Source organism: Neolamprologus multifasciatus, chromosome 8 (genome assembly GCF_963576455.1).
Source record: "Neolamprologus multifasciatus chromosome 8, fNeoMul1.2, whole genome shotgun sequence".
NCBI lineage: Eukaryota > Metazoa > Chordata > Actinopteri > Cichliformes > Cichlidae > Neolamprologus > Neolamprologus multifasciatus.
In genome coordinates this window covers 6287826-6313661 of record NC_140446.1, presented here as the reverse complement: position 1 = coordinate 6313661, position 25836 = coordinate 6287826, and the positions used below count along the sequence as shown (strand labels likewise).

General features: G+C 40.3%; 1 protein-coding gene across 7 annotated transcripts in view; it reads left to right on the top strand.

Annotated features, from left to right (window-relative positions):
• The window catches only part of LOC146512338 (ankyrin-3-like), a 144897-nt gene that overhangs the window by 86410 nt on the left and 32651 nt on the right, over nt 1-25836 (top strand). For 3 of the 7 annotated variants that reach the window (XM_085170860.1, XM_085170865.1, XM_085170864.1), the window contains exons 25-34: nt 1430-1465; nt 6579-6702; nt 12692-12794; nt 14395-14439; nt 15321-15427; nt 17570-17602; nt 19132-19356; nt 21849-21947; nt 24811-24965; nt 25556-25767. In XM_085170860.1, the coding sequence (XP_085026986.1) occupies nt 1430-1465; nt 6579-6702; nt 12692-12794; nt 14395-14439; nt 15321-15427; nt 17570-17602; nt 19132-19356; nt 21849-21947; nt 24811-24965; nt 25556-25767 (1139 nt within the window). Of the gene's footprint in view, nt 1-1429; nt 1466-6578; nt 6703-9546; nt 9559-12691; nt 12795-14394; nt 14440-15320; nt 15428-17569; nt 17603-19131; nt 19357-21848; nt 21948-24810; nt 24966-25555; nt 25768-25836 lie in introns of all 7 variants that reach the window. The other 4 variants (XM_085170859.1, XM_085170861.1, XM_085170862.1 and 1 more) reach the window with 4 other exon arrangements.

Sequence of the window (25836 nt, the reverse complement as noted above, 5' to 3'; positions counted from 1 at the left end):
TTTATTTACAGCACCTCACACCACACACACACACACCTGAGTCCCTGTGTTTTAACGTGGCGGGTGTGATTGCGGATGCCGTGCAGGTGCGTCCGCCCTCCCTGCACGCCACCGCAGACCACGCCCCACCACACACCCCCATCGCCCGATTGAGGCCGGGGAGTCATCCGGCCGAACCTACTCCCCACCGGTCCCCAACCCCGGAACAGAGCAAAGTCCGTCGCGGAGGCCGCCCACACCTCCAATGGCGGCGAGCCTTGTCCGGGGGTCGGCCACGCCTCCAGCAGCAGCGGCGAAACCGGTCTGGAGGCCGGCTACCCGGCAAGCCGGCATGACCCCGCCGGCCCCGGGGGGGGCTCACTACCCGGCGCATCTGACGCTCCGGGGCAGCTCGATCCTCGGCCTCGGGCACAGGTCGAGCAGGCTCCCCTGGCACGGGGACCGCCATCTCCCCTCCCGGTTTCTCCGCCGCCGCTGGCTGGAGCGCTGGCTGGAGCGCTGGCGGGAGCGGCTCGTCCGCCGCTGGCTGGGGCGCTGGCGGGAGCGGCTCGTCCGCCGCTGGCTGGAGCGCTGGCTGGAGCGCTGGCTGGAGCGCTGGCTGGAGCGCTGGCGGGAGCGGCTCGTCCGCCGCTGGCTGGGGCGCTGGCGGGAGCGGCTCGTCCGCCGCTGGCTGGGGCGCTGGCGGGAGCGGCTCGTCCGCCGCTGGCTGGGGCGCTGGCGGGAGCGGCTCGTCCGCCGCTGGCTGGGGCGCTGGCGGGAGCGGCTCCGGCAGCCCCTCCCGCGACTCCTCTTCCTCCAGCCGGTGCAGACCCTCGCGCGCCTCGTCTGCCACCTCCGGTCGGAGCGGCTCATCCACCGCTCCCGGCAGGAGCAGCCCTTCACCCGGCTGTTCCCCCTCCTCCGGCAGGCGCAGATCCCCGCGCGCCTCGTCTGCCACCTCCGGCTGTTCAGGTGCCCCACGCGGCTCCTCCACCGCTTCGCTGTCCTCGGTACACACCTGTGGGGGTGGCGCCCAGGCCCAGAGCAGTGCCGCCAGCTCCCCAATCCGTTGCAGGTGGCGCTCGGACTGGTCCTGCAGCTCTGCCTGCTGGCGACGCACCTCCGCCGCCTGCTCCCGCTGGGCGGCCGCCATTTCGGCCACCCTCTGGGCCAGCTCCTCCGCTCCCTGGCTCCGATAAGAACCCGCCGTGCCGCCTCCTGGGTTTCGGCACCACTGTGGCAGGAATAAGGCACGGCGGGTCCAGGGATCAGTGTTTTCAGACATTTATTTACAGCACCTCACACCACACACACACACACCTGAGTCCCTGTGTTTTAACGTGGCGGGCGTGATTGCGGATGCCGTGCAGGTGCGTCCGCCCTCCCTGCACGCCACCGCAGACCAAGCTCCACCACATGGTCAAACGTGATTCTGCTTGTGTTTAAACAGAAATGGATGTTGGAAATATCTGCATCAGCTATTCCTGTAAGTCAAACGAAAGTGATCTTGTTGTAACTAACTCTAACACCCAGCGTGAACTGGCACAGCTGAACTGATGCGACTAAACACTGTGTGTGATTTTGTTGGTATTAAAAAAAAAAGAGATTTCATACATATGTGCATGACTTGCCTTCACGCTGACTTCGTGCAGTGCTTGTTTTGGTTGTAGAGCTTCAGCAGTGTGTCCGTGTTTAATTTTTGATCTAAAAATATAACGAGGGCAACTCAACGCGCACAAATACACACTCTCAAGCTCGCATACCAGTGGAGGAATGGTGTTTAACATCTCCAGTAACACACTCACTCCATGATCTAAATCAGGAGACCCCTGTGCAGTTTGTAAACTTTGCCTTCATGAGAGATTTTCCAGACCAGTAAAGTCAGTTAAAGTTGGTTAAAGGATTTAAAGGGTAAAACATACACACAGCATGTCGGTATTCAGTTTATGACCAATAACCAATGTAGTGACTGATTTTAATGTCTTTTTTCCATCTTTGGCCCTTTATTCCTGTCTGAAGTTTTGCCGATTCACATTGTAAATATAGCTAAATATAGCAACCTGTCATTTAAGGAGGACAACCTGTTCATTTACGTAATGGAACTGATTATCTGCAAATAAGAACCTTCTTTCAGACATGGGCTGCCCAACAATGCTGGTGTTATCACTGTATTTAGGGGATGGCATTCTGTCATTGTGATGAGTCACTTGCATTATTGATCTCCTCCCAGTTTCACTCAAATGTTCCCAGAACAGTAACAGAAAGAGTCAGTGTTTCCGAGTTTTTAGCTACTAAAACTCATGAGATCAGAGTTTCCTTTACAGCTGTTTTCTTTATAGTACCTTTGAGAATTTGAGCAGGCTACGACAAATAATTATGGGAAGCCATCCAAGCAGTCTTTAGTAAACTTTAGGAAAAAAAGACTCAAACTTTTACCAAACTGCAGGTTATAAATCGCCCCTGAAGTGAGCTACAAGTGTGTGTGCAGCTCTCATGCTTTGGAGAAGCTTGCAAACAGATTGTGGCTTTCTAGTACAAGTATGTAATAAACTCAAAAGAAAACTTACATAAACAGCTGGAACCAACAAACAAGAAGTAGCTTTTCAGCTTTTTAAATGGGGAGTCAACTTTTCAATATGGGTGAAAGCCACTATGTGAAAGGTGTTTTTGTGGTTTTGGAAAGTTCTGTGTGCGCCTCCGGCACGTTCACTAACCCTCGATATTTAATTATTTGGGGGCTTCAAGTTTTTAATACAGTCTTAGATAGAAAGTGTTTGGACATGTGGCACATAAATGGTCAGCATGAACAGATTTGTTTGTTGGCTTTAAAATGCATTACAAAAACTTGATGCTTTTCTTGGGCGCTAAAGTTTGAAAACAGTCTCCAGTGATTTTCCAAAGTCAGATTCTGTTTACTGCCTAAATGTTACCTCAAATGAACCCTTCCACATCTATTACGGGCAGAAAATGCAAATTTGAAATTGAATTAATTTGAAGGTTCAAGAATCAGGCGTTGGCGTATCAGTGGGCCGGTGTTATTGGCCAGCATTATCTCTTTTCTGGTCTTTCTGTACCAACATTTAAACTGGCTGATAAATGAACATTTAAAAAGTAAAGACTGGAGAAACACCCTTCAATTAATTTACATATAACAGAGCAATATCTGTTTATGTTTTGTAGCTGAATAAAAAAAGGGCTGATATATCAGAATACTGGCTTTTACAAAATGATATGATAAAATCTGTGTCAGTATTGATCTTAAAAATCCATCAGGCTCTAGCCAGAACACTGACTGTCAGCCTTGTGGATAATATAACACTTACAAAAAAGACAGGAAGGTTGGAGGTAAAATAAAAAAGATAATGTTTTTAAAACAGTAGACTGTCCTTTTGAAAATTAACAGTGCAGTCCATAGAATTGAATGAATTGAATTTTTGAATTGAAATGTTTATTTCAGTCAACAACAACAACAACAACAGATTATAATTTTACATAAAAGTACTCAAACAGTAACTGAAAAAGGAATAGGCTGAAGCCTTATGGCTTATACTTATCCTATCCCTTACCCCCATAGAAATAATCAAATCCTTAACCAAGAAAATAAATAGCATTGATAAATAAGTTGTATAACAGTTTGAAAAGAAATCAATGATAAATCAAGAAATTAAATCAACACAAACCATTTTTAACAAACCAAATTTCTATAACCTTGTATAATACTAATTTTTAAAATCTTCCTGAAGAATGACAAAGAAAAACACATCTTCAGTTCATCATTAAGTCCATTCCATAATTTCACCCCCAAAACTGACACACATCTATACTTAACATTGGGTCTCACTTTAGGCATTTCAAACTTATAAGACCCCCTCAAATCATATTTTCCATCTCTTAGTTGAAACATACTTAAAATACAAATTGAAACATTCTTTTTAATCACACGATATATAATTTTTTTTTTTCCTCTTTTTCTCTCTCTTTTTTTATTAATTCTATGTGTAAAAATTTTAAATTGAATTTTGTTTTTGAATTGTTGTTATTATTTTGTGTTACATTACTGATTTTTATCTAATCGATTTTACTGTTTTCTGCAACATGTTAAAAAAAGGATCCCTTAGTTTCATTTATGCTTCTACAGAAAGGTACCAGCATTATTTTGTTTGTATATGTGATACTGTATCACCCAAACAAAAGAACAGGCATTACTCACAGATCTCAGTTAAAACTCAGTCAAAGCATGCCACAGGAGCTCACTGTTCTCACGATATATAATTTCTAAAGTTTTAGAATATATAATGTCCATGAATTTTAACATAGATGATCCTACAAAAAACTGGTTGGTGGACTCCCTATATCCAACTTTATTTATTATTCTAATAGCTCTTTTTTGCAATTTAAATATTGAATCCAAATATGTTTTGTATGTGTTCCCCCAAATTTCTGCACAGTAGGTCATATAAGGCAAACAAAGGGAAGTATACAATAAATAAAGGCAGTTTTTATTCAAAAAATCTCTTGTTTTATAAAGAATAGAAATAGACTTGGATAATTTCCGTTTCACATGTTCTATGTGCAAACAGGCATATCAGCAGAATACTTTGAAAAATAATGGGATAATGTAGAAAGAAAACATGTTCATGAAAATAACATGTTGAATTGCAACTACTGCAGATACACTGAGTATTGGTTTTGTTGACTAGAATCTAAAAAAGTGTGTACACAAGTGAAGAATTTGCATTATCCATGACAATGTACAACATCGGTTTGTTGCACAGATAAATACATGCCTGTATTTCCCTCGTGTAGATGCTTTAGATGCTTCGGTGTCAGTGCCAACCGGTATAATCTGCATTGCTTCATCCTTTGTTTTGATGTGGGTTGTGGCAGAAGTCACATTGTTAGAATCTTAAGCTAAATTTGGCACAGGTTGCTTTTAGTCACCAAAGCTCACTCTGCCTATAATGCAGTCTAGAACCTCTGCATTATTATCAGCACATTTTGCTGGACTTGGAATGGCTTTTCAATTTTCTACCCAGCTGCAAGTTCCAGTTCTTTATAAGATATTTGCATAATATCTGATTCAGGAAAGACGTGGCAAAGTTACAACTTTCTGACATGCAAAGCAGCTGAATGAGTGAGGTCATTTGTGACTGACACCAAAGAATTTACATGGAGAGATAAAAAAGGGGGGGCAGACAGAGTCAGCAGTGCTTTGGAAATTAAAGAGACATACAATATGATATGTAAACAAACCAGTGCACGAATTGAAATCACAAGATTGAGAACTGGAAGTTAAGGAAAACAGAGTTTGTACGTTCCACTCTATGTGTACATCCAGTTTCAGTGTTAGACGGCTAAGTCTAAGTCACACACCCACTTACTATTTCTGTCCTGCAGTGAGCTCTAGGTGTCTGTTCGGAAACTCACACACTCACACACACACACACTGGATAATCCCGGAGTGGGGTGGGTAGGCGGGAGAAAGCCGATCTGTTTGTGCGAGTGCCGGGCTGTGAAAGAAAGATAGACAGTGTGTGCAGGAGAGAGCGACAGAGAGCTAAAGGGAGGTTACAAGTCGAGGAAAAGTTAGTTCAGGGCGAAATCCTCCAAACTGGACTCGTGGCTGAATGAAGTGCTTTAAAGCGGGAGGTGAGTTTATGGCTAACTGAGGAGGGGGTTTCTGCTCATGTTGAAGCCGAAATGAGAAGGGTTCCCGGAGAATGGGTTGGAATGTGGCCAGATGGGGTCTGTAAAATGTTTGTGAATATGTGTGTGTGCAAGAAAGAGAAAGTTTAGGGGGAGGGGTGCTGTACCAGCAGGGGGTGAGGGGACACGAGAAGGAGAGGGGGGGGTCTCTGTTGCTTTGTGGTTGCTGGAATGCCTTCCTTTTCTTTCCCCTCATTTTTCCGCCTGCATGCACTTGCTCTCCTCCCCTCGCTTTTTTAACTCTGCAGTCACAGGTTCATCAGTAGGATAGGAACTACTGTACCTCTGAGGGGAATAGCATGCTCCTACCTGCTTTCTTGCGACACCTGTAACGTATGTTTCTAACCACTTCTTTGCAACATACTTGCAATGATGTCCTGGGGCTCGGCTGTAGAGAGAGCATTTTCTTCTTGTGGTCAGTTAAACCTGCTGAAAAACTTTTATTTTGATATAAAAGTTAGTTTTGTAAGTCCTGATAGTGGAATTATTTGCTGTTTCCAAGCTTCACTTGTTACTGTTAACCATTTCTTTGTCACCAGGAGACAGAGACAAAAAGCTTTCAGTGACAGCAGGACTTTTGTTTGTGTTTGTTGAACCAAAAGTGGACTGGAAAACAGCCTGTAGGCAGAAGCTGCATTGATCTGTCTAAAAGAGCCAGTGTATGTGTGTGCGTTTGTGTTTTGGTCTGCATGAATGATAAAACACAAGGCCAACTGACTGGGCAGCACAGATTTGTGTTAAAGATCTAACTTGCTAAAAGAAACCCAGAAAGCAGTTATTGATTGAAGAGACTGCGACCTTAAAGTTTTGGCATTACCTGCTGCAGACGAGAGTAAAAATGTATGCAGAACCTTTTTTGTAAAGTTAACGCTCTCTGTGTTTTAAACCACCAGGTGACGATGCGATGACGGGGGACACGGACAAATATATGGCCCCCCAGGATCTGCGGGAACTGGGCGACGACTCACTCCCTCAGGACGGCTACATGGGCTTCAGCATTGGTGCACGATCTCAGAGGTAACATGCTATGACATGCAGCAATTTGCGTTTGTGCTGTGTCTGTTCCTAGCTTTTGTATGTTTTCTTCATGTAGCATTGTAACATCAGTTGTTATGACATACATAACATTGCAGCCGCCATAAAGACTGTGAGAAATGTGGAGGTTTACAAAAATATAAAATTTCCATGGCTAAAAAAAAAATTACCACGGTTGTAGTTTTGTTTCAGCATTTTCCCAGGAGCAGTATTTATAGATCCACGACTCCTATAGATCAAGGCATAGCTTCTGGGTTTTAAATGTGAAGACAACTATCTTAAACATGCGATCTTGCTAAAGGCCAGCAAGGTGCAACTCTTCTGTTTGTAAAAAGATTAAGAAACTGACCTTAATTCTGACTAAATTCGGTCTCATCTGGAAGTTTAGGTCTATTAACTTGGTGATGGTGGCATTTAGAATAAAATAGATGATAAAGGGTGTAGCTATGTTGCGATTTATTTAGACAACTCAGTGTGTCAGGCAGAATCACTTTTGGCTCTTATTTACAGCCTAATATCTGACATGGGAATAGACAAATAGTAGAGTATTTGCAAAAGAATGACGGTTTAAAGACTAGTTAAAGGTGAAAATATCTTGTGAAGAAAGCGATTACCAACCTAACCGACTTCATTAACCCTTTATTGATTTAAACAGAGCTTCCTTGCAAGCAGTCAGCTGGCTGCAAGCTAGAGGTGGGAATCACCATACATCCCACGATACGATATTATCACAATACTTAACGCACGATACGATATTATTGCAATTTTTAAAAATATTTTGCGATATTCAGATTCTGTACATAAAGGTAAACTTTATCAATATTCATTTTATCTAATATCAAAGTCTCACACTCAGTCTTTCTCTCATTTCAGTTTTATTGTTGACAAACTGAACGGTTTGTATTACAGTCTAGTCCAACTTTAACTGAATGCAACCATCTGGTACAATTATAATATAATATGAAAACTATGCAGCCCCTTCAGCAACTGAAGAATTTGAAAGTAAATTAAAACAAAATATAATTTTACATTAAATAAAAAAGTTTTAAACTTAATTAAAATAAAACATGTCTTAAATTAAAATAAGTAAATTGTCATGTTTATTGCTGCCAAAAAAAGTTAAACAGAGCTCTGAAGTCAGAGCACAAAAACTTTTTTTGTAGCAAAATATCGATTTCTGCCGTCCCTGTATCGATACATTATTAGCAAACAAAATATCACGATACTACACAGTATCGATTTTTTCCCCCACCCCTACTGCAAGCTATCACTACGTCACCAATCTTCTCATACCACATATTTTACAAAGATCTGCAGATAACGTGTGCTGCGGAACTTGTTCAGCCAAGACCTAAAAGAAAAAACATGGGCGTAGCACAGGTCAAATGGTTTTAAAATAAAACCTCTAAAGTACAAAACAAGAAACCGCTCTTTCAAACGAGTTTATGGATTTTTTATGGAAAAATCGTTCGGCACGTGCTTGTCTTCATTTGTGGTCATCTATACTTTTGTAGTGCAATTTATCTTTATTTAATGGGTCTTTTTCAGACACAGTTACTGCTTGACTGGATACTGCAGTGTTAATCAGAACAGGGTTCATGAACTACTTTGAACAGCACAAGAAATCTTGTGATACCTCATGATCTAAAAATACAGTTTGCACACAGAAAATGGATAAACTCACAGAGCTGCAGGTTTTTAAGTTGAAACGATCTTGTTTGTATGTCAGAAGATTTTAAATAACAATGTAGCTTTCCATTACTCTGATCCCTACATGTCACACACGCAAACACACCCAGAGGTTACAGTTTGCACCCTGCAGCTGCTGAACTTTATGCTTGTATGAAAATATTGACACTTGTGCAACTGGCTGAAGAGGGAGGGGTTATTGAATATCTGAAGCGTGACACACATGCACGCTGAGCCACAGGAAATTAGAAGCACGTTCGATTGCATGGCCTTGAGTGCTGGGTTAGATCAACACACACTGTTTGAGGGGTGATGTCTGTCCGTGCGTGTGTGTGTGTTTGACCAATCTAGCTTAGAGATAGTTTAACAAACTGGTTTCTCCTGCAGTAATTAGTTCAAATAACTTCCAGTGCAGTCCATCTAGAAGATAATACATTTTAATAAAGATGTTATAAAAATAAAAAAGTTTTACAAGTTGCCTTCCAGGTTTTATTAACAGCAGAACATGAGTATCCTGCATAATTTATGATACTAGAGGTTGATGTAATACAAATTCTGATCCCCAATTTCAACTTAGCAATCTTTTTTTTGTTAGAAAGAATAGAATAAAATAGCCTTCTGTTGTCATTTTACATGTACAATGAAAATAGTGGAAGTTCGTTGTAAGAATAGATCAGATTTAAAGTCTTATTTTACAAACATGTGATTTGGTTCCATGGCCTGAAACATTATTACTATTATACTATTTGGTTTCAGTCTTTTTGTTCTCCCCCTTTTTTTTTATAGCAACAACAGATAAAACTCAAATAAAACGAAGTGCTTCATACTCGCAGAGCAACAAAAAGCAGGCAAACCATAGCTAACTGATGAGAATAGTGGCGCATTTAGCAGCTATCGAGGCACATGTTTCTCCTCAGAGATTAAGGGTCATTCAGACCTCAGAGCTGGAATACTCTAACACCTCCCTATTTGCAAGTCCTCCCTCATGCACAAAGTTTCAGGCAGCTGGTTAGGCAGTCAGCCATTTGTCATCATTGTACCAACCTGCATCTGTGCTCTGGCTTCTCGTCTTTCTGTCCACTCCTCTGTTTGTTCATGATGTTTTATTCTCTCCTCATGTCCGTTTTTTAACGTTAGTCCGAAAGTCAGGTAAGACTCAAGGCATGACGAGGCCTCGCTATACCTCCCCCATCTCACCCCTTCCCCACTCCCTTAAACCCCAGTTGCTATCAGTATCATGACTCTGTGGTTCAATGTAATGCATATCGACCATATTTGTTTAACACATTTGACTACTAACGCAATGATCTTGACCAGTTTTGTTAACCCTGTGGCACTGTGTGTTTTCTGTGGTTCACCTGTGTGATCTCTGTCTGATTTCTTACTTTCAGTTGAAAAGCGCTCAGCTGGCTATAGAGAATAGTGGTGTTTATTTTTATGTTTGACTGTATCTTGGTCTTTGTGGGTTTTCCACAAAGGTGGAGCTTTTGCATCATTTTGATTTCTCCATCGAGCTTCCAGGGACCTGAACTGATATCTGTAGGTAATGAGGATGCTATTGCCTTCATCAGTTTAGGCTCAAATAGTTTATCCCTGAATACTTTCAGACAATATATACTGAATACTCAGTAATAAAGACATCAAATGTGATTTCATGTGGATAAGTAGTTACAAAATGTTATTGTGGAAGAAACAAATCCATGCCAAGTGACATTTTTGTGATCTCATAACATTGCAAGCATAGTCTGTAAAAGAAAAATCCTTTTGTTGTATCGAGGTCTGTCTAAAGCCAGTGTTCACGTCCATTTTTCCGACCTCAGTAAACACTTTCCTGCTGATTTTATGGGCTCAGCTGCTAGTTTCAAGCCTGCTGAATAACATATAAAATTATTATCATAGCACTATGACCGATATCAGAATGAGAGAAGGAGGATTATCTATCATCTAAAGATATATTAACACGCTGTTAATCAATTCTGTCATAGTTAGATCTCCCCTTAAATCCCCTTTGCCCCTGGCTTATCAGGTCCAATTTTAAATCAAGGTGAAGGTGAAAAAAATGATTCTTGCAGATCTCTGGGAATTCACCTCTGTGTTTGATGTCACAGAGACACAGCTGAAAAAGCTGCTCACAAAAAAACAAACAAACCCAAATGAATAAATCCCTGCAAACAGGTTGAGTAGCACTTTATTACTATAGTAACTATAATTGTTATAGTAATTTTCCCTGATTTCCAAAGCTGTGACAGCATAAATTTGGTCAGTTGCAGTGATAGTCCCAGAGCAATGAGAAATTGCTAGAAGTAGAATTACTTGTAAAAGTATTCAAATTTTAAGTTGGAGCTGTACAAATGAATTTAATGTTATTTAGATTGTTGTTTGGACAGGACAAGTGAAACTCTTTCAGTCCTGAATAGCTTCACAACACAAGTCTGACTTTAACTACAGGCTGTAACAGAAGTCAGATATCGTCTAGTCCATAGGTGTCAAACTCTGGCCCGCGGGCCAAATTTGGCCCGCAGACTAATTACATTTGGCCCGCGAAGCCATACCAAATTACTATTAGAGCTGGCCTACTGGTATTATACAGCTAATATATATATTGTTTAGTATTAAGCTTTGCTAGTTCCATATTCAGTTTTTCAGCGAAACAGCAAAACTTTTTCAGAAAAGATTCATTCTTATATCTGGAGGCATAAATATATTTCAATAAATATTAACGTTAGCCCGCGACTTTGTTCCAGTTTTGAATTTTGGCCCACTGTGTATTTGAGTTTGACACCCCTGGTCTAGTCTTTTTTTAGATCATATCTTTGGCTTTTTATAGAAAATCAAGACTGCTAATTATGCCCTCATTAAGATCATTAAACATTTTTGTTGTGCAGGTTCCTTTAGTTTAACTAGTATACAGTTTCATGCAATATAGATTTATCTTGGCGATCGTGGCTCAAGAGTTGACAGTTCGTCTTGTAACTGGAAGGTTGCCTGTTCGAGCCCCGGCTCGGACAGTCTCGCTCGTTGTGTCCTTGGGCAAGACACTTCACCTACCGCCTACTGGTGATGGCCAGAGGGGCCGATGGCGCGATATGGCAGCCTCGCTTCTGTCAGTCTGCCCCAGGGCAGCTGTGGCTACAACTGTAGCTGCCTCCACCAGTGTGTGAATGTGAGAGTGAATGAATAGTGGAATTGTAAAGCGCTTTGAGGGCCCCGAAAAGCGTTATATAAATGCAATCCATTATTATTATCTCCCCGAAATTATTCCACCAATTTGAAATAAAACATTTTTTTCTTCTTCAGGAATAATATATGTTGAGGACATAACTTTTGATTCCTGGAGACACTAATCAGTTGAATGGAATGAATGGAAAAAGGACTCCCAGCTATAAATGTAAAATCTTTGGATAATTGTATGAAAAAATAAATCTGTTGCAGCCACATCTGCTCTTGGTTTCCACAGCCTTGTGATTTTAGCATTTAGAGTTGTGCTGTAGAGCACTTCCTGCCATTGATAATTAATTGGTTCACAATAGTGTACTTGCATAAAGCTAATGGCACTGATGTAATTGCTGTTGGGGTGTTGCAGGCAAACATTCGTCATGTCATTGCTCAGGAATGTTTTTTATTTGCCTCATAAAAGTTTGTCTCAAAGCTCCCATCACAAACAACATTACAGCCTGCACAAGCTGACAGACGTATACAAAGACATGAGGAGTCAAAATAGTGCCAGCTAATTATCACCAAAGTTGTCATTAATACCAGCTCCCCTTTCCACCAGCGTCCATCGTGTAGCAACCTGCCTTCCTTTTACATGCTATCCTGCTTTACTCAGGCTTATGGTGCTTTATTCTGTGTGCAGCATGGGATCAAAGTGAAGAGGCTAAAAAAGCAGGAAGTGTAAGAACAGGTGTAGATGGAACATGTGTTTTCTTTCTTTTACTGTACACTGATCGCCCCAGAAGTACAATCTCATCTGCATCTGAAATTTTTTATTTTGATTTTTAATCACTTCAGCGAAATTACACATCAGTCATTTCTCTCAACTTTTAATCTGTTTTCTTGTGGTTGTTGTTGTCTCTGGTGCCATACAGTCAGGTTCCTGGAAGCTGCATGCATTTAATGTGTTTGTGTTTGTTTTTTTTGTTTTGTTTTTTCTGTTCACTTTCTGTTCACCCCTTTACCCTCTGCCCCCCCTACCACCACCTCCACCTCCTCCTCTTCCTCACCTCCCCTTTCCATCACTGTGACTGTTGTCTTGGTAATCTACTACGACAACCACACCAAGCCTTCGTTCCTTCAGTTCTGATAGGTCCAACTTGCTGAACCGGAGCTCGTTTACACGGGACAGCATGATGATAGAGGAGATACTGGCGCCGAGTAAGGAGATGGTACGTACACTGACTGGACCTTCGGGTCTTAAAAGTGGACCTATTGTGCTTTTTCTTATTTCCTGTCATGTTACAATGTTTTTCTTTAACATAACCAGGGCCAACGTGTCAAATAATGAGGTCAGTGTATTTACAAATAATCCAGACTGCTCTAAACTCTCAGTTTCACACAGTCCCTAATATGGACAGCACACATAAAAGTCACATCCAGCTGCTGTTCAAATCTTTTGTTTGCAAGGAGCAGCCAATCACAAGAAAGTTGGCTTAAAGGAGGGGTGATGGGCTCTGAATCAACTAGTTTCAGATTTTGGATGAAGTGAGAGGCTGCTCATATAATAAGGATTATTATGAATTGCAAATCATGCAAAGCTACTCTAGTGGTATCAGTTTGAAGCTGCTCATGCTATGCTTTATACCTCTTGCTGGCTGCTCCCTTAGTTTAATTCTCTCAGCCGGTAATCCGCTGGTCATTAACTTTACAAGTGACACACTTCTGTCTCCAAATGTACCGAGGTGTCTTGGTGCTGTGCCAGAGGCTATGCAATACACCAATCCTCTTACACTTGAGTTGCCACTGACATAAAGACGATCAATCCAGTTACAATTTACTGAAAGAGGAAATGAGATTAGTGCTACCTGCTGCTATCTAAGAGGGATTATTGTGATGTCCCACTTACTTGAAAGATGCAAGAAAATAGCATTTAAGGTTAAGAAGAAGAAGAAGAAGTTCAAGTAAAACTTGTTCATAGAATACCCCATGAGGTCAATGACAGCGTGGATAAAGATTATGCTTGCCTGTGAAGTGACAGGTAAAGTCTTTCTTGCATAAGCAGTGGCAAATGTGCATCTCTGTTTCTTAAAATGTAAAATTGGCACCAAACATGACTCATTGAACTACTTGGTTTGCTATCCACAAAAAAGCTGAAACATGCTGAAAACTGCTAAACAGTTTTGCTTTTTTGTTTTCTTTTCTTTGGGAATTACTTCAGCCAGAAAATCTTTATATGTCAGCTAGCTATCTAGCTATCTTGTTGCTATTGCATAATTTAACTCTGCATTGAATCTGCCTAGAGCCTCTAATGTAGCTGACACAACAGGCCTACGCCTTTTCCATCATGTATAATATCAGTGGAGGTTATCTATCCTCCTCCTGTCGATTTAAAACTCCCACTGAACACCACTCAACCTCTTCAAACCTTTATTTTTTAGTTAATGCTTGACTGTAACACAACTGACCATTTTACTAGATTTACACAAAAAAAAAAAAACAGATAATTGTATTAGATAAAAATAATTTGGACTTTTGTTTGAAACTCTGAGTGGTTCTTTTATATTTGATTGCTTTTGCAAGCTGAAGGGGCATTTGGACCCAGAACTGGATAATATGGTTTAACTCTGAATTAAAAACTTTGCTCCTTTGCACAAAGAGTGTTCAAAAACTCTGTGGGGTCTATTTAACTGAAATTTAAAAAACAAACCTGCATCTGAGACTATCTTCAAATTTCTGACGCTGGGACGTATGATTGTGTAACTGGAGAGTAAAGATGTACTAGTTATTGAATAATTGAATAACCACTTGTTTCCTCTAACGTTCCTCCAGATGCTTCGTAAGGAAAAGTCTTTCATTGTAGAGCAACACAATAAGGTAGATGTAGAAGTCATTATGCACTCTCCGTGTCAGTGGGTTTCCACGTGTTGGTATCATTTAGTTGTGTAAAGCATTGTTAACTTTTCTTTTTTTATATCACTTATTTCATCGGTTGGATTCAGTTGTTACCGTACTGCTTGTATTTACAGTGTTTTAGTAGAGTCGCCTCCCTGTTTTTACTTATCCATGTGCCTCGGATAAGTAAAACCAAACTTTGTGTCTTTGTCACTCCCCGTTTTTCTGTAGCAGTTTGGAGATTAATATAATACTCCAAGTATTTTTTCCTCATTAAATGTGAGCGAGTTTTCAGAAGTACTCTAAAATCTTAGCTTTCATTTTCTGTTTGAAGCATGGCCTTCAACTTGACACGTCATATTGGTGCACATCTGGAGTATAAATAGTGAATCTGAATCTTTCAAGAGCATCTTCAGACTGGTGACACAACAGGTCTGGTGTCAGTGCATCTGTCTGTCTGTAAACATTTTTAGTCGCTTGTTTTCTGCCATCTGATGTCTGTTTTTTTCTTTTGATCCTTAATGTGGTGATTTTTCATTTGCATTTTACTCCGAGCTTCGTTTTGAATGTCATCAAGATGTTTTTGACAGCTTGTGTTCTAATGAAATGTAACATCTCCAGATTTGTTTTTTACACTAAGCGGCATCTGCTGCTGTCTTTCTCGTGAAGAAATGATTTTATGACTCATTCATAAATTTGCAAGAAATATCTACAAAACTAGTGAACTTTGACATTAAATAGGGAATATTGAAAAATCTGTAGCCTCCACACTATTAGCCTAGCATGTGCAAAAGCAAGTCTTTACATTAAAAGGAGAAGTTAGCTGAGATTTTCACACACTGACTCTGTTGTCTTCTCCACAGCATTTGGCAGCGGCTAAGGACTTTGACAGCGACTCGCTGAGGAGGTACAGCTGGACTGCAGATGCACTGGACAATGTCAACCTAGTGTCCTCACCAATACACTCCGGGTAAGCATGTTTGAAAATGTGAATGGATAAGAACAGGAGGAAAGAGTGGGGGGAGTAAAAAGGGAAAATATCTGACTTAATCACAAAGATGGAGTGACAAAGTGGAAGGAGAGGAAGGAAAACGGCTTACTAGTTTTATACCCTTTAGAGGAAAGGATGAAGTGACTGTCATCATCTCCTTCTGCTTATTGTGTGTTTTTTGTTTGTTCTTCTTGCTGAGTCTCATTTTCTTTCCCTCTGACAAGGCAGCTCATACATGCAGCATTTTTCTTCACCCTTTTTAAATCTTTAAAGTTAATACTTTGAGGATTTCTGTAATTTAAAAAAAATCAAACATTAATAACAAACAGGTGTAGCTAGAAACTGCTGTTAAAAAGAAACTTTTAGTCACAACAAAGTAAAGCTGGAAAGTTGGCTCCTCCTCACCTTGATTTGAAGGTCACATAACTCATTGTCTCTCGCAGCAGCTGTAACAGGTAATCTTGACCTCTTGGTTAATTGCCCATTAAGGGACTCGTTTGAAAGTTACGTACACTGCCCGGCCAAAAAAAATTATAGTTGCATTAATTTTTTAACAAAACGTCATCTTGTTTACGTGAAAGTCAGACCACTGCGTAAAGCAGCGGTCCCCAACCCCCGGGCCTCGGACCGGTACCGGTCCGTGAGTTGTTTGGTACCGGCCCGTGACAGTTGAGGCTCAGGTGTGAAATGTATCGTTTTCAGGGTTTTTATCAGTTTTCAGCGTTATTTTGTTATCGTTTTTATCGTTTACTCGGTTTTCCTGGGTCTTTTCACGTGTGTTATGAATAAATTTTCTTTTTTTTCGGTACCGGTACTAGTTTTATTTTGTTGTATTTATCCGCGACACCTTAAAGGCCGGTCCATGAAAATATTGTCGGGCATAAACCGGTCCGTGGCGCAAAAAAGGTTGGGGACCGCTGGCGTAAAGCACATCCCAAGTTTCTAAGGTTAAGGCCTGGACTAAACCACTCTTTTACAATTTGTTATCTTAGAATATGCCATCAGAGAAGAAACAATGCACTGTTTAAAAAATGTGGTCATTCAGTATATACAGGTATTCAGCTGACCTCATTTCTGGGGTATATAACATATATTAAACCAGATATCACCAACTAAAGCAACCCTAGATTATAACACAGCAAGCACAAGGCATGATGGGTATATCGCTTCATCAACTACTCCTGGTGCCTGAGGCCCCCATCACTCTGGAGCAGGGTAAACTGGACTCATCCTGTCCACATTTACCACGTAGATTTATTTACAGAGTCCAATCTTTATACTCCTTATCCAACTGAAGCCTTTAATTCCGATTAGCCTCACTGATAAGACTACAGTTTGTTTGACTCTTCTGAAACATGTCTTACAATGTGTTTGCATGAGAAATGAGAAGCTACTCACTGCATCACTTAGAGATAATTAACCTGTTTCCAATCTAAACATATTATGGAAGACTCTTACATATTTGCTTGGTTAAACGCAGGTGGTGAGTGTTTTTGGCCAGGCAGTGTATAGCTGGACACTTCATCAGGCATTACTTTTTCTCTACTTGTCTTTAATGGATAAACTGTTAAGTTAGGATTGCTTAAATTCTATCTGTTACTTAAGTAAAGGAAGATAAAGAAATATTTTAAACAAAGTTTTATTTGACATGTTTGGTAATGGTGGAGATTTGCCTTTCAAGGGTAGATTTAGAGAAGAAGACTGGGGGGGAAATGCAGCCGCTGCCAGCAGCTGGTTATCTTTAGATTAGTGCAAAGATGGGAGAGAGGGAAACTGCTACACTGGCTCTGTCCAGTGGAAAATCCACCTACAGGCAGCTCTAAAGCTTGATTATCAACATGTTATATCACCTATGTTAAAGCCGTATAAAGACAAAAATACAGTTCTTTTGCCTGTGTGATGTAATTGGCTGCTGGCTGTTTAACGAATAAAGAAGACAATCTCCTCCTTCTAATCTCCTCAAAACAGCAATTAAGACTATTTCCCATTTCCCACAGTTTTCCCTCAAATTCTTCCTTTAAACCGGGGTTCATTAATAATGATCTTCTCAGCTGTATCTCCGATTACAAAGCTCTGTGGTTGACCTGTCACTCCTGCGTTGCTTTGTCGTCCATCCTGCAGTTTTTCCTCTCCGCTCCCGCAGTACGACAGCAGGTGATTGACTGTGATTGGTTGCCTTCTTTTTATCATCACCACTACCTTTTTTTTAATTTTAATTTTATTTCCCGATGACATTGCACCTTCCCTTTTATATTCACTCATAACATCTGTGTTTGCTGTTCTCACCCTGTGTTGTTACAGACTTGACGTAAAGTGTTTCGGACTGTTATCCGTGTATTTATTCCTTCCTGTTTGTTAGGAGAAAATCTTTGAGTTTCTAACTGATCTGAAAGAGTCTGTGTTGCCAGATCTGACCGAATGTGACTTTTAAATTTAATGTTGCTGACATATGCTTTAGCCGTGTGTTATGGTTTTTGCATTCTCCAGCAGCAAGCCTCTACTGTCTTGACAATCACAGGATTAGCTTTAAATAGACTGTAAAAACATGGCAGATATGTCATTCTAGATCAAAATGTTAAAACTGAAACTCAGTAAAAGCGTCAGTTCGGTTTATAATGTGACAGTGAACCCAGCTCAGTATTTTATTCTTGGACTCTGCTAGAATAGTTTTGCATGAATCTTACGCTGGCTCTCTGTGGAGTCTCTCCCTCTCCCTTTAAGCATTCTCTCTTTGATTGGCTGCCAATTGTTAGCAGGGGATTTTAACAGCAGGTGGGCGGGGCTTTATTCACATACACGCCCCTCTTTATGGCATCATGCAGAGCCAAGAGTAGAAAAAACTGACTGAAACGTTTCTTGAAACTTTGGCTATGTTTAATATGAGTATAGATGACAGTTAGAGTGTATGTATGACAGAAAATAAGGAAGCACATAACAGATCCTCTTCAAGCATATTTTTAAAGCAACAATTCATGTGCTGTTTGTTAAATAACATAAAAACTAACACCACATTTTAGTATTGCATGGTGTGCGTCTGTGTGTGTGACTTATAAGTTCCTTGTTTGAGTTAAATGAGCTGCACACAGAGGTACACTACTTCTAATGTGGGTAAAAAGGCAAGACACACTGGAGGTTCCTGTGTTGGTGTCCTGGCTGTCAAATTTATATATCATTACAAAAAAAACCCCAATAAAACATTTAATCTGACATCCTATGGAATCGACTAGATTTTACACTTTAATTCAAAAACATTCACTTTCTGTAAATGGATTTACCAAATTTGCGACATCTACATGCCAAAGCTGTTTTTGTTCTTATTTTATTTTTTCAACTTCAGTCATAGCCAGCACAGAAACCTCTGTACATTTTTGTTTTTTCTTCTTTGTTCACCTCTCTTTCTCCCTTTTACTCACACTTACTTTGTCAGTGTTTTGAAGATCACAGCATGGGACCTCGACTAAAGCTCCTCTCTCGTCATCAGTACAGCTGATAAACCAACATTTGTTTTTCTTCTTATTCCATTTCTTTTCTTTACCCTTTACTTGCCCTCTCTGGTTATCTCTTTTTCTCTTCACTTTGTTTTACCTCTTATCTTTGCACACTCCGTTTCCCTTCTTCTCTCTCTCCTCTACGTCTCTCCCCCTCTTTTTCCGGCTCTTCCTACCTTTTTTACTTTCCGTCAGGTTCCTGGTCAGCTTCATGGTCGACGCCAGGGGTGGTTCCATGAGAGGAAGCCGTCACAACGGCATGAGAATCATCATCCCGCCCAGAAAGTGCACAGCACCCACCCGGATCACGTGTCGACTGGTGAAGAGGCACAAATTGGCGTCGCCTCCCCCGATGGTGGAAGGAGAAGGCCTGGCCAGCAGACTTGTTGAGGTCGGTCCCGCAGGAGCGCAGTTCCTTGGGTAAGACCTTCTTTTTTAAACATCGCTGAGATTGTTTTTGCTGTTGCTTAACGGCTTATTTTTGTGCACCTTTGTTCTGTATCTTGACATTTCCTTCCTTCTGCTTCTTGCCATTGCCATTTCCAGCCACCTGTGTTTATATTGGAAAGTGTGAATGTGTGTATGTGCATGTTAAGGGGTAATATTAGCAGTACAAGTCTTATTGTTGTAGTCTGCTCACCCTCAAGTAAGCAGTGTTTCCCCTTTGGCAAAGTAAAGGCAACATTAGTAATGACTGCAACATGTTTAAGAGTAAATATTGTAATGTAAATATGTAGGCATAATTTGGTTTTAATGTATAGCTGTATTGCATGTGAGGAGTTTTTTTTTTAAATTCAGCAGTTACAGTTTTAGTATGATTTTAAAAAATCTGCCTGTTTGATAAAGACGGCTAACAGCTGTGTATCTTGGTCCAAACTGCAAGACAACTTAAATATTCTGAAAGAATACTGCTGAATATGATGGGATTTCAATAGAGCATATATAGAGATATTTGTTTAGAATGACGCCAAACGCACAAATAGGATTACAAGTTGGAGTTCATAAAACGAGACACAAAGCACAAAACATGGCTCTCCCCGAACTGTATTACCACCTTAACATCAAGGAATATGATTGAGAGCGCTTTAGGCGAGTGTATAGCTGTGCAATTTTGGGTTGTTCCACATAATCAGCATGGGAAACACTGAAAATTATTATTTCTTAATTGCTCCAAAACGGTGGTTTTAAGCTGGTTTAAAGTCAACACGTAGCGTTAAGCCATGCAGCATTAAAAGATGATTAACTCGATAGAAGCGCTTCTCAAAATCACACGGAAGAGATGGAAGTAATAAGTTCAAAACTAAATGTTTGGAAGTTCAACAAAGAATTGAATCCATTTGATTTATGGCAATCGAAGCTTTGTTTGCATGATGTGTTTTCCAGTTGTTATAACAGCCACAAAATGGCACCAAAGTGCAGGGAAATAACAGCTGTGCGTCTGGGTCCCAACTGAGTTGGTTTTCCATAAACCTGATGTTCTACACAAGTTAATTAGACAGATGTGAAATGAAAACGGGCATTACATTGATTAAAAGTCTGGGGGTCCTTGTGGTTAGTCCACATAATCAGTGACGAACACACAATTATACCACTGGACTTGTGATTTTTCTAGCAGTCCTCTACAGCCCGGTTCAAGTTTTAACAGTACAACCTCTTCTTGCAATTTGTATTATCTCAGAAACTTTATCAATAATTTAAAAAAGAGTAAACTTAGCAACTGTTTTTAAACACTTTTAAACCAGTTGAGGATATATATAAACGAATCCTTATGGTGCACATGGCAGTACTGAGTCAATAATAGCTTGGTCACACTACTGTTAAAACCTGCGGTTGCCTGGTGATGATTTTCTTTTTCGGCCTGACTCGCTCTGACTGCAGTCCCTCTCAGACATATTGGTGAAGATTTGCAAATAATTGTGATATAATTTAGAAATGCTGACAGATTGTCAACAAGTTGCAGTCGATCTGAGTCAGCCTTCTGCAGCTTGTCTGTTTGCAGTAGGGGACTGAACTCAGCTGGTTGCCAACTGGTTGTATTCTGGTTATGTTTTATACAAATGTGAAAATTGGGGGCACTTGTTTTTTATTTTGCAGTTAATTTATAATTCTGCAACAACTGTGTAACTATTTGTGGAGACATTTCAGGATTTTTGTTGTAGATCTCTGAATGTAAGCATTCGATGTGAATTTCTATGTATGTAGACGGCAACAGATTTGCAACGAAAGGCAACAGATTTGAAATTTCCTTTGGTTTTTCACAGTTAATTATTGCGTTATCCTAAACAGAATGCATGTGCAGTGATTGCCAGCTTGACCTCATTCGATTGCAAACCGATGGCAGGCTGGCTACACTTTATTGCCCTTTTATTGCTGTCTTGATGCGCAAATGTGGCTTTGAAGACAGTAACTAACCAGGTCCATGTCTTTGAAGCAACAATCTCGAAGGCAACAAGTTCATTTCGCACTCTCGCAGTAATTTTGGTTGTGCTGCGGTCTGCAACAACTTGTGTAATATGGTTTAAGAGGCTGAAATGTTTAATTTCCATGTATTATAAAACAGAAAGTAGCAGCATTTGTTCCCATTGAGAAGCTGTCGCCAGGAATTCGTTGCTATTTTTGCTTGAAAGATTTCTAATTATTGCCCCATCTGCTACTCATATTACTGCATAACTCATGAGATATGGTTAAAGCAAAGAAATCTGTGATGTACAGGCAACAAATATTGCCTCTCTCGCTTGTTGCCATTACTGATGCCACTAATTGTACCTGAAACAATAAATAAGATGTTGTTACTGATAAAAGAGCTTATTGCTGATACGGAAATAGAAGTCGGTGGTGTGTGTGTGTGTTTTTACTGACTTTGCGAGTGTGTGTTTTGTGTGTATGTGTGTTTCATTATTTTGCGGACACAGTAAACTACATCTCCCCAGAAAGCTGCCAGCCCTTAATGAAGGCGAGAGCCTGGTTAGTCCCGTGCTACAGCTGGGACCCAGAGGAACTAGATTTGTTGGGTAGGAACCAAACATAGCACCCCTTTCCCTCCCCCCTGCTCCCCTTTCTCCTGTATTTCCCACCTCCCCAAAGGAAACAACATGACCGAGGCTGATTCATGCTGATGGTTTATTTTACCCATCTTTGTTGACTTTGATTTGATAGGTTACAGCATCAGTATGGGTGCCATGTAGTTTTGGGAAGAAATAATGGATATAGTTGGAAGATGGGTCAACCAGCAGCTGATTTGTAATAGCCTCAATGACTTAACAGGCAGAAATTAGTTTTTACTTACAAATTCTTCCTAAAACTACGCAGTTTAACTGTGAACTCCATTACAGTTAATTTTCCGCCACTTTCATTTATATATCATTGTATTTTTTTTTAATTTCAGAAGCTCTCAGTGGGCCTCTGACGTCACTGAATGTAAAGGTTTTGATTGGCTGTTTGGACTGGACTGCGCTTGTTGGGCATGAGCCTTTTTTTCCCTGAAGCCAAGCATCATTCTGCTTCTCATGACTACTGTTATCAGTTTTATGTCATCTCACGATACTTTTATATAATTAATGTCAAAAGCTCTTGGTAGAAAGTGTTATACTGATGACATTTTTATGTGAGCAGGGTTAAGATCCTAAAGCTGTGCCTCAACATTCAATTTTGACTCTGTATGTCCAACAGTACAATTGAATTAAGCTCAATGAACAAATGAAGTCAAACGAAGACCCAACCAGACTTTCAGGATTAGTTAAAGGGCCTGATCAAAGAATTACTTCAACCATGGGGGAACTAAATCCAGTTTAATGCACAGTTGTGTGCTATACGTGTTTTATGTCTTCAGAAATTAATCAGGTGTCTTATCTAGACTTAAATCCAAGTGTGACATTTGAAGCTTTATATGCAAGTAAAAAAGGACAAATTTGGGCTGCCAAAACAAAAAACAGTGAGCTCGGCAGCATAAAAAGGCCTGAACATCCAGAGAAGACAAGTTTTGTGGATGATCACAGAATACTTTCTATGGTAAAGAAAAAAAACGCTTTTCAACATCCACTGAGGTAGGCAGACATAGAAGGTAATCTACCATAAAAAGAAAGACTTTACCAAAGAAAATACACCAGAAAGTGCAAATTATGCATCAGCCCTAAAAAGGGAAGTGAAGAATGGTCATAATGAAAAGCATACAAACCTAGTGAAGGAGCTGTATTGCATGGTTTCAGAGACAGTATCCAATAGCAGTGGATCAATAGTATCCACTTGTATCAAGTTAATTTTTCTATGTAGAAAAACTCTTTCTTCCGATGACCATGATATCCAGCAGTAACCTTGCATGTTTTGTCTTTTATGGCACAAGAAACAAAGCAGGCAAAGTTCCCCTAGAAGTGCCAACAGCTTTGAACCCGGGACTTTCTTGCTGTGACACCATCATACTCCTAGTTTTTATTAGTATTTCTTGTTTATTTTATTGCTTTTTTGGTGCTTTTATCAGCACAGAATTATAGAGCTTTATGAACGTAAAATTGAAGCCACGCACAGTAGTTAAAGCACATGATTTCACCTTTACAAAAGTTTCTTTTTCTCAAAATTGAAGCAGTCCTGTTAGTTTTCTGGGACAGGTGACTTATCGTACCTACAGTGCGCTGAGGTGCGACTGCAATAATTGCTCCTCGTGTCTTTCAACTAGCTCAGTTTGTCTCTAATGCTGGCTCAAATTTGTGAAAGTGAATTCTTTCTTCTTTGATTGAGAAAACAGGATATTCAAAAAAAAAAAAAAACTTTTTTATTTCATTTTTAATGTATATACTTACTCAGACAGCTTCACTTTAAACTTACTCTTCAGTTCTACTGCCTACTCTGAGAGTAGTGCATATTCATCTGTCTCTCTTGTGTTGCTACCATGCCTTGTTTAAGTAAGGGCTGTGCAGCTTTCTCCTCCCTCCCCTCATTACATCATGACATCATCTGTCTCGTCAAGTCGTGCAAATTCACTCTGAACGTCCCATCGACCCTGCAGCATGGCCGCCGCAGTGATTATGACGCTTCACTCTCATCAGCAGAACCACATTTCATTCACACCTGTATGTTATTAAGATCAGTGTCTCCACTCTTTGTACTTTGTGTAAACTTGGTAATACTTTTTATTTGAATACCATGAATACCGTAGTATCTTCTTAAAGAGTTGTCATTTGAAAACTCTGTTATCATTTGTCTTTCAGGTTTAGATTTAAATTAATCTAGCACAGACTTCCCTCACCATTCTTATAAGAGAGGACTACACTGTCTGCTCTCCCAGCTGCTCCGATAAAGGCCCTCATTTCCTGAGGGCTTGTGTCATTTGATTCACGAATGACTTTGAGCATAAAAAAGAACTTTGCCTAAGTAGGTTCTAAGAATCACATTTGTAACTTAAGCATCTGAAATCAGTGATTATAATCAGCAATCTAAATGAATGTGCAATTTCCCCACAAACAGGTGTTGGTTAAGGAATGGAAAAGCAGACTGAAGCCAGGCGTCTTGTGTTATTTTATGGATCAAATCGTGAATTGACAAAAAAACAAACATGAAAGAGTTTGGACAGAAGCAGAGATGTATAAAGTTCAGAACACTTAACTGCAATAGCCCTACATGATTTTTAAGAAACCCCTTTACATCAAGTTAGAGAAAATTTGCTCATCAGCCTTACATTTCAAGTTACTACTGAAATGTGTGGTTTTTGTGCTTACTTTTGATTTTTACTATGACTTAACTATCAGTCCATTTTAGGAAAGAGGCCCCAGCTCCTAAAGACAAATGGTAGAGTGGTATCTTTCGTTTTGGCTTACATACTTACTTGTCATGCCAATCAGTCAAAGTCAAACAATGATATTTCCTCGACATATACCTCACCAGGCCTGTGATAGTGGAGATCCCTCATTTTGGCTCGATGCGGGGCCAGGAGAGAGAGCTGATCCTGCTGCGCAGTGAGAACGGAGAAACCTGGAAGGAGCATCTGTACGACTGCAAGACTGATGACCTCAATCAGCTCCTCAATGGCATGGACGAAGGTGAAAAAAGAGTTTGAACTTTGTTTCGCTATGCTAGCATCTGCAGAACTAAACACCTAAACCACAAGTACTTCAGTTTCTGTTTTAGAGCAAGCTGTGCTAAAAGTTAGCGCATTAATGAGCAAACACTGAAATAAACGGAAGCAACACCCTGATGATAACTGGCTCAAGCTGATTGGAGCACGTGTAAAATATGTATGACAAACATGTTGATTTCTGTGTTGAATAATGAGATAATTTGGAGGAAACCCAAAAATAATTCACATGGAGTAAATGACCTGATTAAATTGCATAGAAATCAGATAAAACATCAAACGAGCTTGATCACAGACTACTACTAATACAGCGAACATACATCGGCAAATATTTCAAGATTTTAAGATCATTCTGGGATTTAATCTGAAAAATGCCTGTAAGTGTTTGTAAGTCTGGAAGTGCACATTTGTGTGATTACAGAATGTGATACTGAGCGACTACGCTTGTGTTTGTAGTCAGTGAAATAACTAAAGATTTTAAAGTTTACTCCATGAGGTCGTTTTTTTCCTTTTTCCCCCCCATTTCATTTATTTGATTTCTTTTTTCCCCTGTAGAACTGGACAGTCCCAACGAGCTGGAGAGGAAGAGAATCTGCCGCATTATCACCAAGGATTTCCCGCAATACTTTGCAGTAGTGTCTCGTATCAGACAAGAGACGCACCAGATGGGACCAGAGGGCGGGACTCTGTGCAGTCGCAGCGTCCCATTGGTTCAGGCTTCCTTTCCAGAGGGAGCACTAACCAAGAAAATCAAGGTTGGATTGCAGGTGAGTTTGTAAACATTTGCTGTTTCAGTTTAACTGCGAGAGTTTATGACGTATAGACAAAATCACGCA